Raw genomic sequence first — 22,804 nt, forward strand, 5'->3', positions numbered from 1 at the left:
GCGGCCGAGGGGATCCCCCCGCGGAGGGAGGGAGGCAGTGAGGGGGCCGGGCCGGGCCGGGCGGGGCGGGGCGGCCGCAGGAGGCCGATCAGCCGCTATAAGAGCGGAAGCGGCGGCGGCAGCTCCGCTCCCTGTGCTTGGCCAGCCCGCCCTGCCCATCCCGCCGACATGGCGCTGTCCGCAGACCCCCAGTTCAAGAAGCTGCTGGAGTGGCACAAGGCGAACGCCTCCAAGCTGGTCCTGCGGCAGCTCTTCGAGGCCGATAAGGATCGCTTCCAGAAATTCAGGTGAGGCCCGGGCGGTGCCGCATGCGAGGCCCGGGGCCGGGGAAGGGCCGGTCGGGGCCGGGGAAGGGCCGGTCGGGGCCGGGGAAGGGCCGGTCGGGGCCGGGGAAGGGCCGGTCCCTGCCCGCCCTCGCCCCCCGCCGGGCTGTGCCGCGGGTCCGGGCCCCGCCGGGGTGGGAGCGGCGCGTCCTCCGGCCCCGCTCCGCCCGGGCGGGCAGTGGGGCCCGGGGCCGGTGCCGCGGCCCCGCCCGCTCTGCCCGGAGCGGTGCCCAGGCGGCCGATGGCGGTGCGGCCCGGGCCGGTGGGCGGGGGGTGTTCCCGCGGCCCCGAGGGGCGGCCGCGCCGCCTGCCCTTGACTCATCCTTGCGGGCGGTACGTGCCGGGCAGCACAGCGCCCGCCGCTGCACAGCCGCACTCCGCCCGCCGCCCGCTTAGTCACGACACGCTCCGCGACACGGCCGCCAGCCTGCCCGGGCTGCGGGCAGGGTCAGCCCTCCGCCATCGCTCCTACAGAAGTGCGCTGCGGCCGTGATGGAGGAGGGAGTAACAAGTGGGAGCATCGTGATAACGTTCAGCGCCTTCATCTTGTGAAGGGGCACTCGCCGTGTGCGCTGGGGCCGTGCTGAGCAGGCACGTGTGTGGTCACGCTGTGGCACTAGAGCAGCCACATGAAGTGTAATGCTATGTAGATGCATCCCAGACTTGAATTTTAGAGTGAGCCTGGGTGATAAAATGACCCGCCGTTCTTGAGTGCTGCGCTAAGACTTGTTGCACACATCAGGCTTTTCATTAGTGTCCTAAGTGAAGTGATTTTTTTTTTCCCCCTTTTGGTCTCCTTAGAAAGTTCTTAAATTGTAATTAAACTGTGCATGTGAAGTCCTGCATACCAATATACAAGAGCTAAGATGTCCTTTGCATTGGTGGAAAAGGTATGCTAAATTTTTGGAGTATTGGCTTCACCTGGCTCTTCTAACAGTGATGATGTTACAAATTTTCGTGTTGTTGAAGATATTTGTCAGTATTATCTTATACAAATCTACCAACTCTTCACTAATAGAGCTAGTTCTGGTTTCAGTTTTTCCTTTTCTCCAGGGTTTTCTTGGTGAAATGTTCTTTACAGGAGCTATCTATTTCAAATAGCTGCCCAAATCCATGTCCTTTTGTACTTCCCATAAGTAGAGGAAACAGTTCAAGTGTTAAAGGTTTATGTCATCTCTTGTAATCCTTTCTTGTAATTATTTCAGTCCTGTTTCCTGATAAACCTCCGTGTTCTGGACTAGGAGAACTTTCTTATAGCAAAGTACAGTTGCAGAGCTGATGGCCTGTGTTGGACAGGTTTGCTTGTGTACCAATGGCCACTCTGAGCCAGCCCAGCAGGATGAGGGTAGTTAACATCTCTTCAAAACCCAAGTAGCCTGGAGGTTTTGATCCTCTGCAGTTTGCACCTCTCTCCTCATGTGCAATTAAGCTTTATGAATATATCTGTTAGCTCTGTAGGTATTATCATAAAATCACTGACTGTCTCTCTTCCTTTAGAAGGAAAAGAGAAACTTATACCCATGTGAAAGGGCTTCCTGATACTGGTTCTGGAGGAATTTCAGACCGGTGTGAATAACTTTTAATCAGAATATTGTATCTTTGAGCATAGGTATCTATTTAATGTTACTGTAAGAACCCCACACTCACTGGTAGCGTCCTGCAGAATTTAGATAGAAGATCCTTTTGTCCTTTTTTCTACCTCACAACTCGTATATGCTATTTTCCTGATTAGGAGTGTAGTCACACCCGTAAGATACATCTTTGGCTTTCTTTGCTACCCAAGGTGGTAAGGTATGGTCTGGTAGGAACAGGGGGTCTTAACAACGTGGGTTGTTCACTGGAAACTACTAGTTATAAAGGGGTTAGAAGTGATATGATGCAGCCATCATAAAACTCAGCAGGTAATAGAGACCTGGGTGCTGATTAAGGTAGTGCTGATGCAAATAACTATTGCAAGGTATAAAGGAATTACATTGGAATTGCACTCCTGCTGCTTGCCTTGTCCATTATGAAGGATCAGAAGGAGCCTCCAGTCTAAATGGAAAACGTGGTGGGAGATAAAATCCCTGAGGTGCTGCAGGTGAGCTGCTGCTGAGGGGCTGCAGCACTGCGGGGTGGCCGTGGCTTACGTGCCAGGGCTCCTGTCCCCCTGGGCAGCACTGCCCTGAGCTGCTGCAGTGCAGAGGGCACAGTTGGGCAGAGAACACGGCTGAGCTGCTCCACATAAAGGGTGGATCCCTTGGTGTAAGGGCTTAGCAGGGGATTACACTGGGGGCTGTGTGTTCCACCTGGTGCGTGGGAAGCTCAGTCTGGTGGCCGTTGCTTTGTTTTTGCAGGAAATGTCTTGGGTGGCACCTTTCTGCAGTTGCTTCAAACGAGCAGTGACTTGAATCCAGCCACAACTTCATGGGATATTTTGCCTTCTAGGTCTAGTGAGATTGAGGTGGTTTTTTTTAATCCATACAAGTAAAATAATGACTTGTAGATGTAAGATATGTCAGGTAAACAAATGTGAAATCTTGATCTTTTCTTTGGGGAGTAGAACACTGGGAGAGACTATCATCTACAGTGTAATATAGAAGGAGAATTTTAGGAGTTCTACTTCTCTAAACAGAAGAAATGTTATTATACTAATGGCCTTGCTGTATCATTAGTGAAATGTGTTCAAGTCTGAGATGAGTCTGTAAATAAATTGCATCAGATTTTGAAGACTTGTTCTTATTTTTCCTCTGTACTGTATCAATGAATGGCAGTTTTGGCAGGTGAGAAGTCACAGTCCTTCCCTTAGCCAGCCATATTCCAGGTATCCTTGTGCTGGATGGTCTGGATTTCAGGATTACTGTTTGCAGCCCACTGAAGGGAAGGTGATTAACAGCACTGATACTGGTTTTCCCTGCTTGCCTGTGTTCTTGCTTATAAAAGAAACACGGCTCTAAGACTGTGCTTGAAGAGACCTTCCTTCCCTTAGTTAGTGCCTCCTGTATTTGAAGACCAAAAAAGATGTTACTGTGCTTTTCCTGAAGTTAATGAAACCACCAAAATGTTTAGGCCTTGCTGTAATTCCTGTAACTCAGTTCAGCTCCATCCTTCCTCTGCAGAGTCTTGCCTGCTCTGTCACGTTATGTATGCTTGGAATAACAACTGTGCCACGGCTTGTCCCTGGGAAGGCTCTTTAGTGGTGACTAAAATAACAGTGCATGTTTCTGTACTCAGGTTTGAGAAAGAAAAAGCAGGGGAGACAATGACCAAGGCAGAAACACTGAGACTCAAGATGGCTGCAATCTCCTGTGGGGAGTGTGTGAGCAACAGGGAGAGCAAGATGTGCTTTTATAGAAGGCTGAATTAGTGACTGAACTCAGTTCCTCAGTTAGAATAAATGTACATATTTGGTTGGAAAATAGTGCAAAGCAGAAATGGGTAAAAACCCAGTGTTGTAAAGGACTAGAGGAACTGTAGAACTCACACAGACACAAGGATACAAATACAAACAGGCTCACTTGGTTTCTACTGGGCTGCCATTTCTGTGTTTCATTTCAGATATGATATATATATTTTTATATATATATATGTGCTTGTATTCTAAACTTTTAGGCTGTAGCTTGCAGATGATTAATCGAGTAATTTGGAGACTTCTACTGGATCACTGAGGTCTGTGAGACTAAACCATGTGCAAATGGGGTTTAATTCTGCACAGTAGTTGACAGAATGTTTCTGTACATTAAGTTGTATAGATTTTTAAATTAGGCTGTCTCAAGTCTGTATGAAAGAATGACTGATTGTATTTTTAAAAGGATGTTTAGGAAGACAGGTTAATTTTTCAGCAGCAGAAGAAAGTGATAAGCTCCTTACTGATGATACATTAGGAAAAAGCTAATTATTGCTGGGGAATGCTGGTGGCTCAGTGAGAACAGAATGTGATTGTCCAACTACACATCAAATAGGCTTCATTGTATGTGGATTTTCACAAGCAGAAAGTGGACACTAATTCAGCGTGTTGAAAAACATGTTCTTCAATAAAAAGAACACACTGGTAAGTCATTTCTTGGAACTTGTTGGGCAGATTGGTCACTTACATCATCTTTACTAACTCAGTGTAATTAGGGTTCCCGTTGTTGTGTAATATGTAGAGGAGCCCTTTCAGGAAGGTGCAATTAAAGAGCCTGTTGGTTTTGACAGCTTGACTCTGAACACTGACCATGGGGATATCTTACTGGATTACTCCAAGAACCTCGTTACAGAAGACGTGATGAAAATGCTGATGGAACTGGTAACTATTTAAATGTTACATTAATAAACCAAATAGCTTTTTAGAAAAGTGAAGTTTTGCCTGCAGCTCACTGTTCTTGCATTGCTTATGTTCATTAGCTCTGGCTCTGAGAGACTGTGGAAGTTAAAAGGCATCTGTGTACAAATCTTGGTGCTGTTCAGATTCTTGCATTGTCACCTAGCCCCAAGTTACAAGGCCATTTTTCAATGTGCAGAGCTGTTGTCAGTATGAATTCCAGCTGGCATGTAGCTCTGTTATTGAGATCTGCAGTAAAAGAAGAGATTCCTATAAAATTGCAAGAGAAGGCCATGGCTTCTATACCTGCCATTGAAACAATATTACATATATCATGCAGTCTTACTTTTGAGATTCATTTGCAGTTGGATCTATTTTAAGAAAGAAGTTTGTATCACTAATTTCAATTTAGTAGGGTGTCCACATTTACAACCCTTCCTTCTTTAAGCGTTGGTTCAACCAAAGGCTTAAATATATAGGACTCAGATTTTTAAAAAGGGAAGAATTAGCAAAGTAGCCATAGCAAAATTACTGTTGCTGCCCTTCAGTTTAAAAAAAATAAACTCTAAGCTGGTGCAAAGAATCATTAATGAATCCTGTGGCAGCGTGACAACATGGAACTGAGAAATTAATATGAATTCATTGCATCTTGGTCTTTCAGCACATGTTACTCTGTAACCTCTTGAGAGACAAACAGCATAAAAATACTTGCTTTAAAATGGGAGAATCAGTTCTTTTATCTAGATTCTAGTGGGTCTTTTAATCTAATGTACTTTTTGTTTTACTGTCTTGTGTTAAATGTTCATAGTCTTTGATGTAGCAGGACTAGTAGTGCATGTTGACTTCCTGCTATTTTTAAGAGGAATCTGTACTTGCATTTCTCAGGCCAAGTCAAGGGGTGTGGAAGGGGCCAGAGAGCGCATGTTCAGCGGGGAGAAGATCAACTTCACTGAGGTAAAGCTATTTCTGTCCGTGGCTCTTTCCCCTCTGGTTGTGCCTGTGTATTATGGATGTTCATGCATCTGTGTGAGCAAAGTCTTGAAAAAACTTACTTTAATTGCTCCTTCGAAGTGCTGAGTGGCTGTAATGTTTGCTGCACTACTTACGGGAGAAATTTTTACAGCTCTTACTAAAAACCAGAAGAAAATGTGTGTGAGTAATGCTACCCAATCCTTCAATACATACCTTAAATTTTTAGAGATTTTGGTGGTATTTTTTTTCTTCTCTTCCCTCTTTTGTAGAGAGGAAGATGAGTTAGATCTTGCAAAGGGCATGGAGCAGAGTATTGCATTCCAGGTATCCCTTACGTGCTTTTGCCTAATGTCAGTGTTCATGAAGCTCAGTAGAGGGCCTACAGGGTGTGGGTGAGGATTGTGTAAGACTCTGCTTTGGGCTGTGGTGCTGCTTGGCTTTGGGTACGTTTAACAGTCAAGACTATAAACAATCTTGGGAAGTTTAGCCATTGTGTTTCAGTAAGAGGATGAGTACCTTCCTCTTTTTGGAGGCCTGAAGGTTGTAGTTGTGGTGAAATCTTCACTGAAACATACAGAAAGCCAACTGTACTTTTTTTCTAATATAAAAAATAGGATGAAAACTAGAAACTCAACAGTATGGTGGGTTTTATTAATCTGCCTTAAAAAATTAAAGGCTATTTAGTATGTTTGAGGGAAACTCACAGAAATCAGTATTTCCTTTGACTTGGCTATTAACTGCTTTAGCTGTTGCACAAGCTGTTTGCTTAAAGTAACTCAGCAGTTGGACATTGTATTGTTAGTAAATGATTCATGTTTGTTAAAAGACACAGTCAGAAACAGATAAAGTTTCACTGGAGAAATGGTTCCTCTTCCTTCTGTATTAATGCCTTCAATTTACAGGTGTAACTAATGAAAAAAGTGGGAAAAGGAAGTAGGGAAAGAGGGTGAGAAATGTTAAATCTCTCAGGAGGGTTTTCTCAGATATTGCCCTTCGCCAGCCTCGTGTAACACAAATTATGTCAGGGTTAGCCCAGCTCTGACTGTACATTGTGGAGTTCTTGTCATTGGCTATGTGAGAGCAGCTGAAATCTGCTCAGAAGGATATGATTTTCCCAGAAAGCACTTAAACACAGTAGTAAACTGTTGCATTTGGTTTCTGCTGCTGCCTCCCTATTCTGCTGCTGTCTTGATAGCACTTAATGTATCAACTTCCTGCATAATGAGTCTAGTAACTTCTGTTTTCTTATCAGGGTGTTTCTTTCCAAGTCAGAAGTTGACTTTAGGTTTGAATTTTTTTCTGTTTATATAGAAGATCCAATCAAGTTGGTTTGGCTCTGTAATGGGATTATGGACAATGTGAAATTGTGGTGAGACACTAAACAGCATCTGTCAAACAGTGGGACCGAACCAAAAGCAATAAGATATAAGGGAGCTGCTTAATGGCAAGAACTGACTTGTCCACTACTCTTGATCTGATTTAGAACATTTTTTAGATTTTTGTCTTAAGTATTTCAGACTTGTCTGTGTTTGGTGCTGCAGGCATTGGCTGTATGGTGTGTGCTGATGTGGAAGTTCTTTATAGTGCACCCAAGTGTGGCATTGCCAGGTGTTTGTCCCAGATGAGTTAAAACTTGCAACTTGATATGGCACAAAGGAAGTGCTTTACAAGGTCACTCATCTGACCACTCCTCATGGGGACAGTCTTCACAGCCTGCATGATATTTGGGAAACACTTTGCTTAGCAGTAGATATCAGGTCAAATCTGACTCCTCTGAGTTAAGACAAAGCATCCTTCAAGCCTGGTAGTGAGCAGTATTTACCAAATACTGTTGCATGGCTGAGTGCTGCAAAAAAATTGCCTCTGTTCACCCCAAATTTAAGTGGGTACACTTTAATTAGCAAGTGAAAGAGGCTTTTCGTATTGCAAGGCAATAACCACAAACTCAATGATTTTTGAGTTAGCATTTGGTATTTAAATCATAACTTGGCAGTTCATATTGTCTGTGTTGTCTTTGTCTTACAATGCCTCTCATTGTAGTGAGGAACAATGAGGTAGAGCAGACTAATTTTTTAATTTGTTCATTAGTATTGACTAACTCCTTCATTCTGGATTAAAGCTGTTAAGCTCTTCAACAGGCAAACCACAGGCCTGGTTTCAGTGCTTTGACTTGTGTGCAGCTGTGGAGAATTAACATAATACAGTGCATGCTAAGATTTTTTTCTCCTAACACAACTACCACCTACTTATCTGGTGTGCAAATATTCAGGCAACATTTACTTGTGGGCAGTGGATAGATTAATGTGGCTATTGTATCCTTCTTTGTCAAATGTTTAAATTATTTGTCCTTTCCTATGTGAAATGGATTACTCAGGATAATTGAGAAAGTGCCAGAGAGAATAACTTTGGCTGCTTGTTATAATAGATTTTTTAGTATTGTCATCATTTAGAAGCAATTTCATTCTTGTCCATCTTAAGCATGCCAAAATAAAGATCACTGAGTACTGACTATTGCTGAATTCTGAACCTCAATTTCTAAATGCTTTTAGGGGATTTTGAGGTTTTGTTTTTTCCAAGTAAACTCTTGCTTTGCATATTCTGTGCTGTTGTGAGCCCTGTGCACTGATTGTGTGAAGTGAGAGGGTGATGTGTGTATGTACACACACTGAAAGCACTGCCCTACTAATCCCAGTTAATCTAAAGGATTTGGAAGTCTTGGAGATCATGCTGCCCTCTGGATGAGGCAGCTGAGGCCTCTGGGTAGAACTTGGAAACAGCTTCATCTTGTTTTCCCTTGTTTCAGAACCGAGCTGTGCTTCACATTGCTCTGAGGAATCGCTCCAACAGGCCAATACTTGTGGATGGGAAGGATGTTGTTCCAGAAGTAAACAAAGTGTTGGACAAGATGAAACACTTCTGCCAGGTATGAAGTACCACCATAGCTTATTTGTCATCTTTGTTCCATATCCAGCCAGGTTCTTACAGGTGTGTTGTGAAGCACTGACTGTAGACTGGTTCACATGAGTTGTTGGCCTCTTGTTTGAGGTTTACAATAGTTCTGGCTCAGGAGTGGAGTTGGAGCTGTTTTTATTGATTTACTCTTCTCTCTCTGTTCCCAGTTAATTTTTTCTATAATGGGCTTTCTAGATCTTGCTCTTTCAGCATTAATCTTGTGTTTACTTTGGAAGTCTTGTAAATCATTAAGTGCCATTCAAATGTCTCTTTATTTATTGCTAATTTTTCAACTACTTGACTTCAAGTAGAAACTGCCTCTTAACATTTGTGTAAGATCAGGAGAGAGGTACAGGCTCCCAGCTCAGTTGCAATTTGATTGTACTCTATTTACATAGTTTCTTAAAGATCTTCTGGTTTTAGGTCCAATTCCTTTGTGATTCTATTTTGTTTGCAGTAGAAGCTCCCTGAATAGTTTTAATGTATTTTAAACATGGCTGGAGGACCTGGACCTGCTTGGTTGCTGTTGTGGGTCTTACCCAGGTGGTAGTGACCAACCTTTAACCTATGCAAAATGAGCCTGGATTATGTCCAGTTCCTAAACCACAATAACTGCCACTAATTGGTCTGAATTTGGTGGTTTCTTCAAATACCGAGAGGATTGAATGGCTGTAGAAGTTCACTGGTTTCTGCCCCTGTAGAGCTTTTAGCTGGTGAAGGTTTTGGTAGTGCAAAACAAGAGTTTTCCCTGGTGCCACCCTCTTGATTGGTGGATGGTGTCAGTCACCACAGCCTGTGAATATCACTTTCCATGCAGGAGTATCTTCTCTGCAAAATAAAAATCATGATAAGCAGTTTCCTTGAAAATATTAACAAAGATGCTTGTTTCAGTTGACTGACTTAGCAGGTGGGGTTTCAAGACTGTGGCAACATCATTTACAGGGTACAGGACTGTGTATATTAAAAATGGTTTTTCTGTTTGGAAAAATGAAAAGCTTAAACATCTGTAGGGAAGAAGAGCAAGTCTCAGCATAACTAAGTGCTTTGTAGAAAAATTGCTTTAGAATTGGGGAGTTTACTTAGAAGGATTTATTATGCTAGAAAGATTACTTCTGTGTTTGGAAAAAATTTAATGCAGAGGTGATAGATGGGCAAAGTTCAGTGCAGAGTTTGCTACTTAATGGTTGTAATTTTGTTTTAGAACTCCCAGTGAATCTTAAAGAACAAGAATAGAGCAGAAACTTGTACTGTGTGCTGTGAAGGTGCAGCCCAGAAATAAATCCTACTGCAAAGCATACATGCAGTAGAAAAGCTTTTTGAATGTTTGATTTGCCAGTAAATCTCTATTTCAGTGGTTTTATTAATATTGGTGTCTTCCAGTTTAGTTAGTGAAGTCAATTCTAATAAAAGTCACTTAAAGAACTGCTTCAGGTTCAAATCTTTGTTGCAAACAGTGTAATTCCCAAGATCTTTTCATTTTTATCTATATTTCTCTTGCCTTTGCCAACACTAAATGCTACAGCAGTCCACCCAGGAGGAGAGTTTGATCTTGCAGTGTGTTTTTAAATGTGTATTAGACTTGCAGCACTTAGTGAAGTGTAATCTCAGACATAAGCAAATGTCTGCCTAAGAAGATAGCTCTGAGTGGAGGCCTGAAGGTCCAGAAGCCTGAAAGTTGTCTTGGGAGACTTCCTACAGCAATGCCTGCAAACACAGCCTATTGCCAGGGCTAGAATCACTGGCTTTAGTGTGAGTGTAACATCTCCTTGCAATGTTTCCTGCCTCAGAGAGTCCGCAGTGGGGAGTGGAAAGGCTACTCTGGGAAGACAATCACTGACGTGGTCAACGTTGGCATCGGCGGCTCTGACTTGGTAAGCTCCTGACTCCTGTGCCCCTGCACGTCTTCGTGTGGGTATGTGCCTACAGTGACAATAAAATCTGACTGTGGCTTCTGTCCAGGGTCCTCTGATGGTCACTGAAGCCCTGAAACCCTATTCCAAGGGAGGCCCTCGTGTCTGGTTTGTATCCAACATTGATGGGACTCATATAGCCAAAACCCTGGCTGAGCTCAAACCAGACACCACTCTCTTCATCATTGCATCAAAGGTATGTCTGATACAAGCACTGGGCTGTGACTTGCTCTACCTGTGAAGAATTCAATCAGAACAGAAGTCTGTCCACAGGGAGATCTAGATCAGGGACTTCTAACAGGGATTATTTCTAAATGGGCCTGTTGGGATTCATTCTAAACTTGCAGTCCAGGCTTATGTTGCCACTGAAATACTTGGGGATTCATAAATCAAGAGCTGAAAATTACTTAACCTAAACCAGATACATGAGCAATTTCAGGTTGTCTGGGGTGTATTTCTCAATCAATGCAAGTTTTAAGTTTTATTCACAACAGTTTTTGTGCTTCTCTGTGGGTGGAGTGTAGGGTCCTATGTAGTTATTTCTTTGAAATTCCACATCTTGTCTCATTCCTAAAGGTCCTGTATGTTAAGTGTTCTGACTTTTTGCATTAGTGAATTGCATGTAGTTTAAGACTCTCCATTTTGTTTTAGGATAGTAACAAAATACCTTCACCTAAATCACTTAAATGCCAAGTTCCTTGAGCACTATAAATACTAAGCTGCTTTACTTAGTACCAGCAGACTGTCTTTACCTCTTTAAGGTGACACTTATTTCTGATTACAGACTGAATAGCTGCCTTTAAGTCTTGCCTTGCTAATAACTGACTCTGTAACCATAATTGGCAGTTCCATCTTCCTCTGAGGAATGGTTCTGTCTGAGCAGAGGGAAGGGATGGAGGCAAACTCTGGAGTTATGTAACTTGGGTTGCCTTCATTTGTAAAGCACAGTAGAACCTTTCTGCTGTTGAAGACAATCTGCAGCAAATGAACATGTGCAGTGCTGGCCTTGGTGCTCATTATCTAATCTTGGCAATGCTGCAGCTGAGCAACAACTTATGGAATAACAAGGAAACTGCACAAAGTAATACTAGTGGTTACTTGCAATAATTGAGTCCAGGGATCACGGTTCAAAGGCTTAGAAAACTGCCAGATTGAAAGAGTAACACTTCAGTTTCTGTTTGCCAGACTGTAGTTAGATAATTGGATACATTTGGAAGAGGATGAATGGCATTTTTTTTCTGTAACAGGCTTGTGTTTCATAATGAAATATTTCTGGAGATGGATGAGAGTAGGTTGAATCTAGTGTTCACCCTTAAAGCTAAATTTTGATGGCTGAGTAAATCAGAATGGTTGTAGATATTTGCAAAACTGCATGACTGAACTTCTGTGCACACTTCATGAAGCAGGAAAATGTTTTCCTCTAATCAGCAAAACAAAATTATGGATAGAATCTTAGCAGAAATGAGTGTTCCTCCATGAAAAAGTATGAATTGAAGATAAGAGGACAGTCCAACTGGGTTATCCCATTTTGATGCTTAATTAGTTCCTTTTTAGTTGAGTGGTAAAAGTTTGTTTTTAGTAAAAGACTAAAGTAGAAAACTTATTCTCAAAGTTTTGCAGAACAGTTGGAGGGGTGGGAAGGTAGGAAATCAGGAATAGTTGTTCCAGTTCCAGATACATGCTAGTTTAAAACTAGGTGGGTAAATCTAGCAGCACTAGTGTTCACTGGATTAAAGAGTTTGCTTTGTTGTGCAGTCTGGCAGCAGCTGTGTGTTAGCACGTCTGGCTCTGGTTGTCTGGAACGTCTGATGCTTTAGCAACCTGAAGTTGTTTGTTTTAAGAAGTGTTTTACTCATCTCCTTGTTTTTGCTGTGCAGACTTTCACCACCCAAGAGACCATCACCAATGCAGAGACGGCCAAAGAGTGGTTCCTGCAAGCTGCTAAAGATGTAAGTGGGGCTGTTTGGGGGCACCTGACAATGCAGCAGCTTTGGGTTGTGTGGCTCCTCCCTGCTCCTTCTGTGTGCTTTGGAGCAGAGCCAGTGACTGCCCAAACATAAGCTCAGCAAATGCTGTACTTAGATCACTTCAGTGCTTTGTTGGTGACACACTGTTTGTCCAATCAAAGTGATAAACTCACTAGTTTTTCATTATAAATGGTTGTCATGCATTGTTCCCCCAAATCCTCCCTGCTAAGTAATAGAGTGCAGTGTTTGCCTTGGAGCTGGCCAGTACTGTGGTACAACTACTAATATATGAAAATCCAGGAATACAGTGTCTGTGCCATTACCTTTTAATTCCTGGCAAATCCTTGAAAACTAGAAATGAAGCTATGGTTGGAGTGATACTCTGACATTTCTGTGGCAGATGGCTGTGCTATGAATAGAAACCATGTATTTGGCTCATGCTCTCCTATTTCTTACAAGGAAAAAAGCAGATACTGCCTCTTCAGGTAATTAAGATAGTCTTTAACCTGTTCAGTCAGGGTAGCTGTACTCAGTTTGAAAGCTGGGCTTTGAAATTCCTCATTGCACTACTGTTGCAGACAACTTTGTTCACCAGAACTGAAAGACCAAAGTCTAAATCTGGAGCTTGAGGTTTATCAGTAGTTCCAGTTGATCGTTTGACCCTGTCTGGAAGGGTTGTGCCTGTGCAGCCAACTCCATGTGCTGTGAAGTGCTGGTGGTGGTGTCCAGCTGATAACTGCTCTGAGGGAACTGGTGTGCTGCTCTCCAGAGGGACTGATGGGAATGGGATCTTTGGGCATGCTGCCAAATCCCGCAGTCAATGTGAATTACGTGATTTCAAGTTTGTAACACAAAAAAAACCTGGTGATAATCAACAGTATTCTGTGTAAATGGTAGCAGATCAGCTTTATAACCAGAAATTAAAATAATTAGTATTTTAGATCTAACTATATTTTTATCTTTATTAAGCCTTCAGCTGTGGCCAAGCATTTTGTTGCCTTGTCTACCAATGCTGTAAGTATAACCAGTCAAGTTTATTTTTTCTATGTACCTTTGAGATGGCCTCACTTGATAATCTAGTAAGGAAGGCTATCTTTTAAGATACTTGAATACCAAATTTTAGCATTCCTCTTGAGAGGAAGCCTTTACTGAAAGTAACTGAACCACTTCTAGAACACTGAACTTCCATTATAGAATGAATGTGTGCTTTTTCTGCTAGAGCTTTAAATCTGAAATCAAGAGCTTTTATACTTGAAATGACTTGTTATTAATGAGTGTTACCTGTAATTGCTTAAGTATGTGTGAATGCAGTTATGTTAACAAATATTAGTCTAAACTCCAAGCGAGGGCTGAAGTGGCACAGGTAGTTTGAATAGTGCTCCTGAGGAACATGATGTACCCTGATGTGCTGTTCTATGCAAATGTTTGAAGTGGAGAGACCAATTAGGGAAGAACTGTGCCATCATTGGCAGGCTGTCAGGTGCTGTGATGGGAAATTCATTTCTTCCATTAGGGTTCTGTTGTAAAGTGAATATCAGTCCAACTCTGAACTATATGGCCACTTACATTCATCAGAAAATGAATGTATGTAATTGATTTTTAATAGTGAATAATGATAGATATCTCTGGAAATGAAGATATGTTTTTGTGATGGATGCTATGCACTTTTTAAAATAGAGGATGTAGTTGTGGAATTATGTATTTCATAGGTACCAACTTGTGTTTGTTTGCTGCATATAAAGCTTTTTAATACTGTTGGTTTTACTTACGGTGTTCTTACATGCTTTTTTGGCTTTTTTGTTTTAGCCTAAAGTTAAAGACTTTGGAATTGACCCAGAGAACATGTTTGAGTTTTGGGATGTAAGTAAACGTCTAATGTTATGTGATAGATGTTAACTGTTAGCATTTTCTGAAGCAGGTAAAGTGATTCCAACTAGATGTCTGGAAACTGCCAAAGCACCTGAATTATAGTAGTTGTATTCAGTGCACTGAAACACCTGAAAACTCTTAACTAAAGGCAAATGGGGAACGTGTCAGGCAAGCAAAACTCTTGGCCATGACATTAAAATCCTGCGGTCAGAGGTCTGCAGAGGAGCCTTCTGTGTTCTTGGCTGTCCAGTCAGCTGTGAAGTAACAGGAGCTCCAAGTCTTGGCTTATTCCTCCATGCAAGCAGTTATTATAAGCTGTGACATTTGACTGTTGGTGTGTGCAGTGTATAAGCTCAGCCTAGAAAGGTCAGACATCAGAAATGGGAGCCTACTTTGGTATTTTGTAGCAGATGCATCTTGAAAGTATACTGCCCTTAGTCTTGTCATTATACTTAGAAACAAGTTGGTTTTCCTGACAAAGTAGGTTTTAAAGGTGCTGTCTGGAAGTGTCCTAGAGTGTTAGCTTTCCCCAGCTAGGCTCAGAGTCTTGCTGAAGCAGGCTTTACCTAGAGAAGGGTGATATTATGTAAGCAGTTAATACAAGCTGCAAAGTTAGGATTTGGACGTGAACCAGAATCAAGGGATCTGGCTCAACACATATGATATAAACTGGACAAGTAGGATAACTTCAGACTTTCAAAAAATGCATACCCAAGGGGTAACCTTAGGGGGCTACCGTGAGGTGCAGGTTCCTTTGACTGTGCCATATAACGTGTAACCAGAAAGAATGTTGATTTTTGCTGATGTCTAAACACTTGCTGCTGTTTTGTAATAGTTTGAATAAGTTTGAATGTCAAAGCTTTGCACTTGTCCATCTAACCCAGTCTCTTGTTTGCAGTGGGTTGGTGGCCGCTACTCTCTGTGGTCTGCCATTGGTCTCTCCATTGCCCTGCATATTGGTAGGTACTCCTGGGAGCTCACCCTGCCAAGAATTAGTCTGTTTGCTTCAGGAATATTACTGTGGAATGCTTTAATAATAGTGGATTGTGGATCAGGTTTGGGGGGAATATTATTTACCCAGCCTACTCTGAGTAGTTGGATATTTGTGCTAAAAAAGTCTGTAATGCAGTGGAAATGTCAGTATTTTAGTACTGCAAGTGCAGCTTTGGAAAGCACCCATATTTGGGTACAAATAATCAAATAGCATCTCTTTAGTCACTTGCATAGCCCAAAGTGACTGATTTGTGTAAAGCCCTGTCAGTGGGGAAAATCAGACCTTGCAACTGCCATTCCTAAGCTTGGAGTGGGGTGTTTAGTACCTGTGAATATACACCCACTAAACACCAAAATCCTGTGTCTCCAGTTCTGCACATGAGCTGTGTTCAGTATTGTTAACTATCTCCTCCTCCCACTAATTCCTTGTGTTCCAGTACTTGCTCATCCTGGCTATAGAGCCTGGTGATTACATTTGTTCCCTCATCACTGCTTTCAAATATTTAAAGCCTGAAACTATAATGTCATTTGTTTTTCTAAAAAAAGCTAGAATTCCCTTTGACTGGGGTTAAAAGAATAACAGTGGGTTTGGTGGTTTTGGAATTATATGAATAGGAGTTGTCATGTGTAGAAAAACTTATGATAAGAGCAAAATAAACCAGTCAGGCACTGACTGTTTTGTCTGCAATAACTGCTCATTGCTGCTGTCAGACAGATTTGGTGCTGACTGCTGACATGCTGGTCTTCCTTAGACCCTTCATCTCCCACAGCTGCCTTCTGACCATAGGTAGAGCTGCTGCTTTGATTGCCAAACACTTCACCTAATTCCTACAAAAGAATCAGGATTTCTGTCTTTGCAGGAAAGGAAGCTAAAGTTAGTTAAACTATTCCTGAATGAAAGCAAATAGAGGTTTAAATACCCTAATTATAAAGCAAAGAAAACTCAGGTGAATTGTTGAGAGAACAGGGAAGGGAAGGGGGGAGCCTTTTTCTTTGACAATCTTATTAGAGCTGTTTCTCCTCAGACTGACATGCAAATCCCTGTTTTGAAATACCAGCCTTGCCCTGTTTTCTTGGGGGATATCTGTCCCACTGAGGCTGTGAAGTGACTAAATGTTCAAACTTGATGAAAACTATATAGCCTTAAAGCAGGCTCTGTATTAAATGTCTCTGTTTTCCTTCTAGTTGTTCATTCTGTCTGAATGGGGATTTTAGGCAAAGGTTTTTTGAATTATGCTTCATGAAGTTGGACTTCCTCTGAAGTCCAGGCTTAAAGCATAAGTAAATGCCTGGCTTAGGGAATGCAAATGTCAGGAGAAGTCAAAGTACCCTTTAAATTAAGTACAAAAAGTACAGCGATTAGTAGTTGGGAGTCTTGCTGCACACAGGGAATCAAAACTTTTACAATTGTCTCTATAAGAAAAATCAAGTTTGAGGTGTAATAGTAAATACAAACTGACTCTTTTCATTGTTAGGTTTTGACAACTTTGAGAATCTGCTTGCAGGAGCCCACTGGATGGTGAGTGTGGAATCCCTGTTCCAGATTTGTTCCTCTTTAAGAGTTGTTAGTAAGGTAACTGAGGGCAGGGTGGTTTCTAAGGTTCAGCCCCTTAGGTCCTCTCAGTGCTCCTAAAACAACAGTGCTTGAGAAGCTCTCCCTGAATCAAAGCAACAATCAAAACAAGATAAGAGTTGGGAGGGGCGACAATTGCTTTATCAGAAGTGTTAGTTCTCCCTTGTGTCCTGCAGGATAACCACTTCCACACCGCCCCCCTGGAGAAGAACGCGCCCGTTCTGCTGGCCATGCTGGGGGTGTGGTACATCAACTGCTACGGCTGCGAGACCCACGCCCTGCTGCCCTACGACCAGTACATGCACCGCTTCGCTGCCTACTTCCAGCAGGTGGGCAGTGCTCCAGAGGAACACTGGACAAGCCTCTGCCCTGGCTCTAGGACCTGACTGCATGTGCTGGTTAAAACTACAGTCCCTTAAATTCATGTACTCAATGGCCTGAAGAGACTGATGCCAAGATTGATATCAGCTTATTTGCTCGGTTACTTTAGAGATGTTTTCCACATACCTCCATTGCCTTGGTGTCCATAAATTAAGCAACTGTATCCCTGATACTTGGAAAATTTCTCTAGTGAAGCGGTGTTCATTATAGCTGAAGTATGTGTGGAAACTTGCTCTGCTACTGAGTGATACCAGCCTTCCCTTCTTTTAGGGTGACATGGAGTCTAATGGCAAGTACATCACCAAGAAGGGCTCTCGTGTGGACTACAACACTGGCCCCATAGTGTGGGGGGAGCCTGGCACCAATGGGCAGCATGCTTTTTACCAGCTCATCCACCAAGGTAAGCTGACACCAGGCAGTGCTGCATCCTGGAATTAAATTCTGAATGGCTGCAAAGCTGCAGGAGTCTGCAGAGTCACCACTGGTTTGGAGGTTGGCTCTTACCTAACCTAGCCTTGCATTGCTGTGGGGCTCTTAATTAGTGGCTTTTGGAGGCTACAAGATGCAGGTTTTACCTACAATAAGGAGGGTCAAATAAAGCTGAAACTACTGAGCTGTGTTGTTACTTTCCCCTGCTGTTAATAATAAAAAAGCTCTTTTATAGAACTTTTAGAAGTGACTGAATCTACCAGTAACTCTGTAAATGGGGTGAGAATTGAAGATTTGTCTAGGACTTTCCTGTTGCAGGGTTATTAATCTGGCTTTTCTTCCAGGAACTCGCATGATTCCCTGTGATTTTCTGATCCCAGTCCAGACTCAGCACCCCATCAGGAATGGCTTGCATCACAAGGTAAGTTCTTTGTCAGGGCACCCATATTTCTTATGGCTGAAGGCATTGAAGCTTATTTGGTATTGCAGTGTGCAATATTTCTAAATGTCCCTTTTAAACTCTCCACGTGGGCTCTGTCAACATTCACAATAGATTTGAAAGTATCTAAATCATAATTGCATATGATCTGTAATAGGTAATACAGTGGTGTGTTTGTTCTTGAAGAAATTACAGCCACAGTTCTTGAGGCAGCTCAGTGGTGTGTCCTGTGGGCCAACTGAAGCTGGAAAGAGTGGAGCAATTAAGTATTTGGAGGGAAAATTCTTTGTAGGAGTTGCAAGGAGTGTAATTCTTGCCGAGTAGGAAGAAATAAACTCAGACGTGATGTGACAGCATCTCTGAGGAAGTTTTCAAGTCTTAAACTCAACTAGGATAAAAATTCATCAGTGTAATAGCATGGTTGGGGTTGTGGCTTCTACAAAGATGTTTTTAACCTGTAAAATTTTTAGTTTAATGTATTGTCTAACTAAGGATTTCCACTGAACTAAGGATTTTATTGAACTTCCATAGGTGGAAACACGTCCAGGTCTACCACTTAATACATACTTCAGAAAAAGCATGTTTCCTCACTAAATTTTAGTCTCATCATGATTTCAGATTACACAATTGGAATGGCACTTGTAATTTTTGGTCAAGTAACACCTAGTACAGTGGAAGTTTGAGTATGACTTTGGAAAGGAAGGAGAGTAAAGGTTTCATTTGACTGTAGATACAGTAAGAGTTTATCTTTGGTGTAAACACACATGAATTTGCAGGCTAACATTAGAGAGGGAATAGGAAACTAGAAACTTGCACTGCCTTGGTAGGGGTTGGTACGTGAGATGGTGTGGGGATTTTCCTGCCTACAGATGAGTAAGTGCATCTTAGTTGGTTAGCTGTGACTAATCTTTGCACCTGGATTTCCATAGCATGGAATAAAAGCATAGACTATACTGGGTGAAAGGGCTGGGTGAGATCCTGGCTCCTCTGTTCTCGGGGGGAGATTCGCTGCCGGTTTTGGCAGGGGCAGGATTCTGCAAAGCTTGTCCTGGTTGTCTTTGGATGCCCTTTAAAACAGTAATTAAGTCTCCTGGCACTCTGAAGTAAAAAACAATAGTGGGCATCATGCAGCTAAAACTGCTACAGTGTTAACAACAAGACTTGTAAGTCCAGACTGGGTCTTGGTATGGATTGGAGCACCAGGTACCACTGTTCCAGCTGAGGGGATGGAACCTGAGCTGTGTTTGTGTGCCCCTGCTAGATCCTGCTGGCCAACTTCCTGGCTCAGACGGAGGCCCTGATGAAAGGGAAGACTGCGGAGGAGGCTCGGAAGGAGCTGCAGGGGGCCGGGCTGAGCGGGGAGGCTCTGGAGAAGCTCCTTCCCCACAAGGTACCTGGGCCCTGGCCCGTGGGCTCTCCTGCTGGGGGGGCACTGCAGCAGCCAGCAGGGGTGGCACAGGGGGCACCTCGGCAGGGCACTCAGAGCAGGTACCAGGAGCACTTGTGCTGAAGCTCCCTGTTCTGGGGCCTTTTGGGACATTTCAGGAGGGATGAGCTATCTCAGCACTGCCCCTGGCATATTGCCTTGTTTTACTTCTTGTAGCCCACAGCAGCCAGCAGTGCTGCTCAGAGAGAAGTTTGCTGTTGAGTTTGTAATAATAACACATGGAAGCGATACAGTTTTCTGGCTGAAGGTGGTAGTCCTCAGAGCTTTCAGGACTTTGGGTTTACTGCTAATGCAAATAGTTCAGTGAGGACTGGGAGAAAAATATAAGTGATATAAGTTTTACAATATATTAGATGACAATGTAACTCTTGTTTTGAAAGGTCTTTGAGGGAAATCGACCAACCAATTCCATCATGTTTACAAAACTCAACCCGTTCACTCTGGGAGCCATCATTGGTGAGTAAATAGGTCTCTCATCTGCCAATGTTTATTAAGACTTTCTGATCAAGTTTACTGATAAATCTCTTTCTGCTTACAGCCATGTATGAGCACAAGATATTTGTTCAAGGAGTTGTCTGGGATATTAACAGTTATGACCAGTGGGGGTAAGTTTCCTTGTTCTGTTACTTGCATATTTATTGACTGTGATATTTCTTAATCTATCCTGACTTAGAGAAAAGACAATAAAAAAAGTGTCATACCTGGAGCAAATTATTATAGGATAGTTTTAAGGGAAAACGTTTTCTGGGGATAAGTCACTGTGTGTCCTTACTCAGTCATGCATAGTGACTTTGTAGATACAATTTTAGCTAAGGACCTGTGCTTAGTTGGATTTAGAAGAATACTATGAAGCAGAAAAGGGGCAGTAATGAGGAAGGTAGTCAAGCAGGCTTAACACATGCTCTGAGAATTAGAAAGGAAAAATATTTTCCCTTATAGAAAGTGAAAAAGAGTTATTTTACCTCTAGAAACATTTAGCAGGCAGTTTGAATAGCATCTGTTAAGCCAAAGACTGACCACCTCTGAGTTTTCCTATGTGGAGAGACAAGAACATTCCTGGCAGAGGTCTACATCTGTGACTGAGGGTTGTGGAGCTCCATGTGCACAACAGCATCTTTGAGGAGTTTGTCATTGGAATGGACAAACTCCTCCCAATGGAAGATTTAATCAGGAGCTAATCAGATTGTTTTTAATCTGCAGTAATAGGAACTGTACAACATACCGTATGAAGGCTTAGGTAGAGGGATTGGGGAAAAGGTAAGATTTTTCAGGTGCAGCCTGCCTATGCTGTGAGGGCTTATTTTGAAGAGCACACTTGCTATACAGGTGTAGAATATCAGTTTACACTAAGCTATCTCCTTAAAGGCTGAAGGGTAGCCTTTGTACATGTGTTCTTAGAGCTATATTCCTTAAAATACTGTAGTATAACCTGAGAAGGGAAGACTGGCTAGTACGAGCTGTACTGGTATAAACTCTGAAACCAGGAGTGGGATAGGAGTAATTACAGCTTATACTGCCACACATGAAAATCTAGAATGGCATCCAAAACTATGGAATGTGGGGACACTGTAGGACCAGCCTAGTTTCTTACAGCAGTTGGACTATCCCAGGTTCTTATCCTGTGAGGCTGTAACTCCTGGATAGCCCTCTGTAGTGCTGGGGATGCTTCCAGGCCTGCAACTCAGCTGCTGTTTATTGTCTTGGTGCCATAAATTGGTGTGGTGAGCAGTGTCATGGTCAGCAGTGAACAGGAGCGAGAGAGCACTGGGGCAGGCTGCATAACACAAGTGAGTACTGAGGGGAAAGGACTCTGCTCAACTTCAGAAACAAAACTTTCTCTTTAGACATCCTGTAATTTGAGCTGTTTGTTCAGCTAAGCAGCTGTGAGAACTCCAGTTGTTTAAGAATGGCACTTAGTTAATACTTTCTCAGTAATGTGAGGGGAAAAGCATCATAGTGTTCACTGGGAAATTACTTTTACCAGCATCTATTTTTAATGTAAATGGCTTATAGTAAATACTCTAAGTTGTTAGCACTAGTGTCTTTCTGCTTTTCAATTCACTAATGTTTTTCTTTCTTCTGCTGCTTTTATAAATGCAGAGTTGAGCTTGGAAAACAACTTGCCAAGAAAATTGAGCCTGAACTGGAGTCAGATGCTCCAGTGACATCTCATGATAGCTCAACAAATGGGCTCATCAACTTCATCAAGAAACACAGAGCCTGAAAGGAAATACTTGGAGGACATCGCCAATCTCACCACGGAATACCCAAATCTGTTGTAGTTGTGCTTTTTTAGCCACTTCCAACAAAAATAGCACTTTACAGATGTAGCTTCTTCACTTGTTGCAGTTAATCTTGTTGCGTCAAGTGTTACAAATGGAAACTAGTTTTGTGAAACCCTGAGATTGTCTAGTTGCTTTCTATTTTTGTGGCTGTTAATCTGTAAAGTGCAGCTGGTATATTCCTCAATTCTTGCCCCTCAAGTTCCTTAAAGATGATCACCTACTGATATTAGAAAATAAAAGGTATGATGGATGAGTAAAATTTCTTCACTCTTTATCCTTAAAGTGCAGCCCTAGTAACATTTGCCTCCCTCACTGTGTAAGGTTCTCTGAAGCCAAGTAAACTAACTTCTCTCTCTTTGGACTGGTTCTGCTGTAAGCTGGAAACTAGAATGTGTTCAAACAATCAAATCTACAGCTGTAGGTTGTTCAGGTTACACATTTCATGCATTTGAGCAAGATAGAGATTTATTTTTTTTTCCGAAAGCTGCTGTGAAAACGGAAGTGTACTGATGTTTGGTAGAAGTTTTCGTGTTTTGTCTGTAAGCTATGTGGACAGCTATCCAAAAAAGAAGAAAACTGGAGCGACTGATACCAGTTTTCCAGAGTTTGTGAAGCAAAAGGTTGGGATCACTTGTGGAAGAAATGTATTTTTGGTATCCTAGAGGGGCAATTTCACATTCTTAAATCAGCATCACTGTCCAACAACAACAAAAAATAGAGAAACCTGTTTGTCTACAAATTGTTTATCCTCTTTTGTCCTCTACTACTGTTAACCCCTCTTTGCTAGTGGACTGGCATGCTCTGGCTATTGTTCTGTAACACCTTTAATAAAGGTAAGACACAAGCATTGAAAGGAAACTGTGATTCTCGTGCCCCCAGCCCTTCACGACTGAGCTGGTAACTCTCAATGCCCATCTTTGTTGCACGGCTTTGCTGGCAGGACCCCTCCAAGCTCACTGATGTCACACTAACACCTTCATAC

The 22,804-nt window shown here is 42.5% G+C and overlaps 1 protein-coding gene across 1 annotated transcript; it reads left to right on the forward strand.

Moving 5' to 3' along the window:
- The first annotated feature begins 47 nt into the window (after nt 1-47).
- On the forward strand, nt 48-22,680 carry GPI (glucose-6-phosphate isomerase). The gene is made up of 18 exons (XM_064671317.1): nt 48-287; nt 4,500-4,590; nt 5,491-5,559; nt 8,381-8,500; nt 10,317-10,400; nt 10,489-10,635; nt 12,317-12,388; nt 13,376-13,420; nt 14,213-14,266; nt 15,174-15,234; nt 16,744-16,787; nt 17,018-17,170; nt 17,493-17,622; nt 17,996-18,072; nt 19,352-19,480; nt 19,918-19,993; nt 20,076-20,142; nt 21,638-22,680. The coding sequence occupies exons 1-18, from the start codon at nt 169-171 to the stop codon at nt 21,759-21,761; spliced, it is 1,662 nt and encodes a 553-aa protein (XP_064527387.1). The 5' UTR covers nt 48-168; the 3' UTR covers nt 21,762-22,680.
- The last annotated feature ends 124 nt before the right edge of the window (nt 22,681-22,804 follow it).

This window comes from Pseudopipra pipra, chromosome 14 (assembly GCF_036250125.1).
Source record: "Pseudopipra pipra isolate bDixPip1 chromosome 14, bDixPip1.hap1, whole genome shotgun sequence".
In the NCBI taxonomy this organism is placed as follows: Eukaryota; Metazoa; Chordata; class Aves; order Passeriformes; family Pipridae; genus Pseudopipra; species Pseudopipra pipra.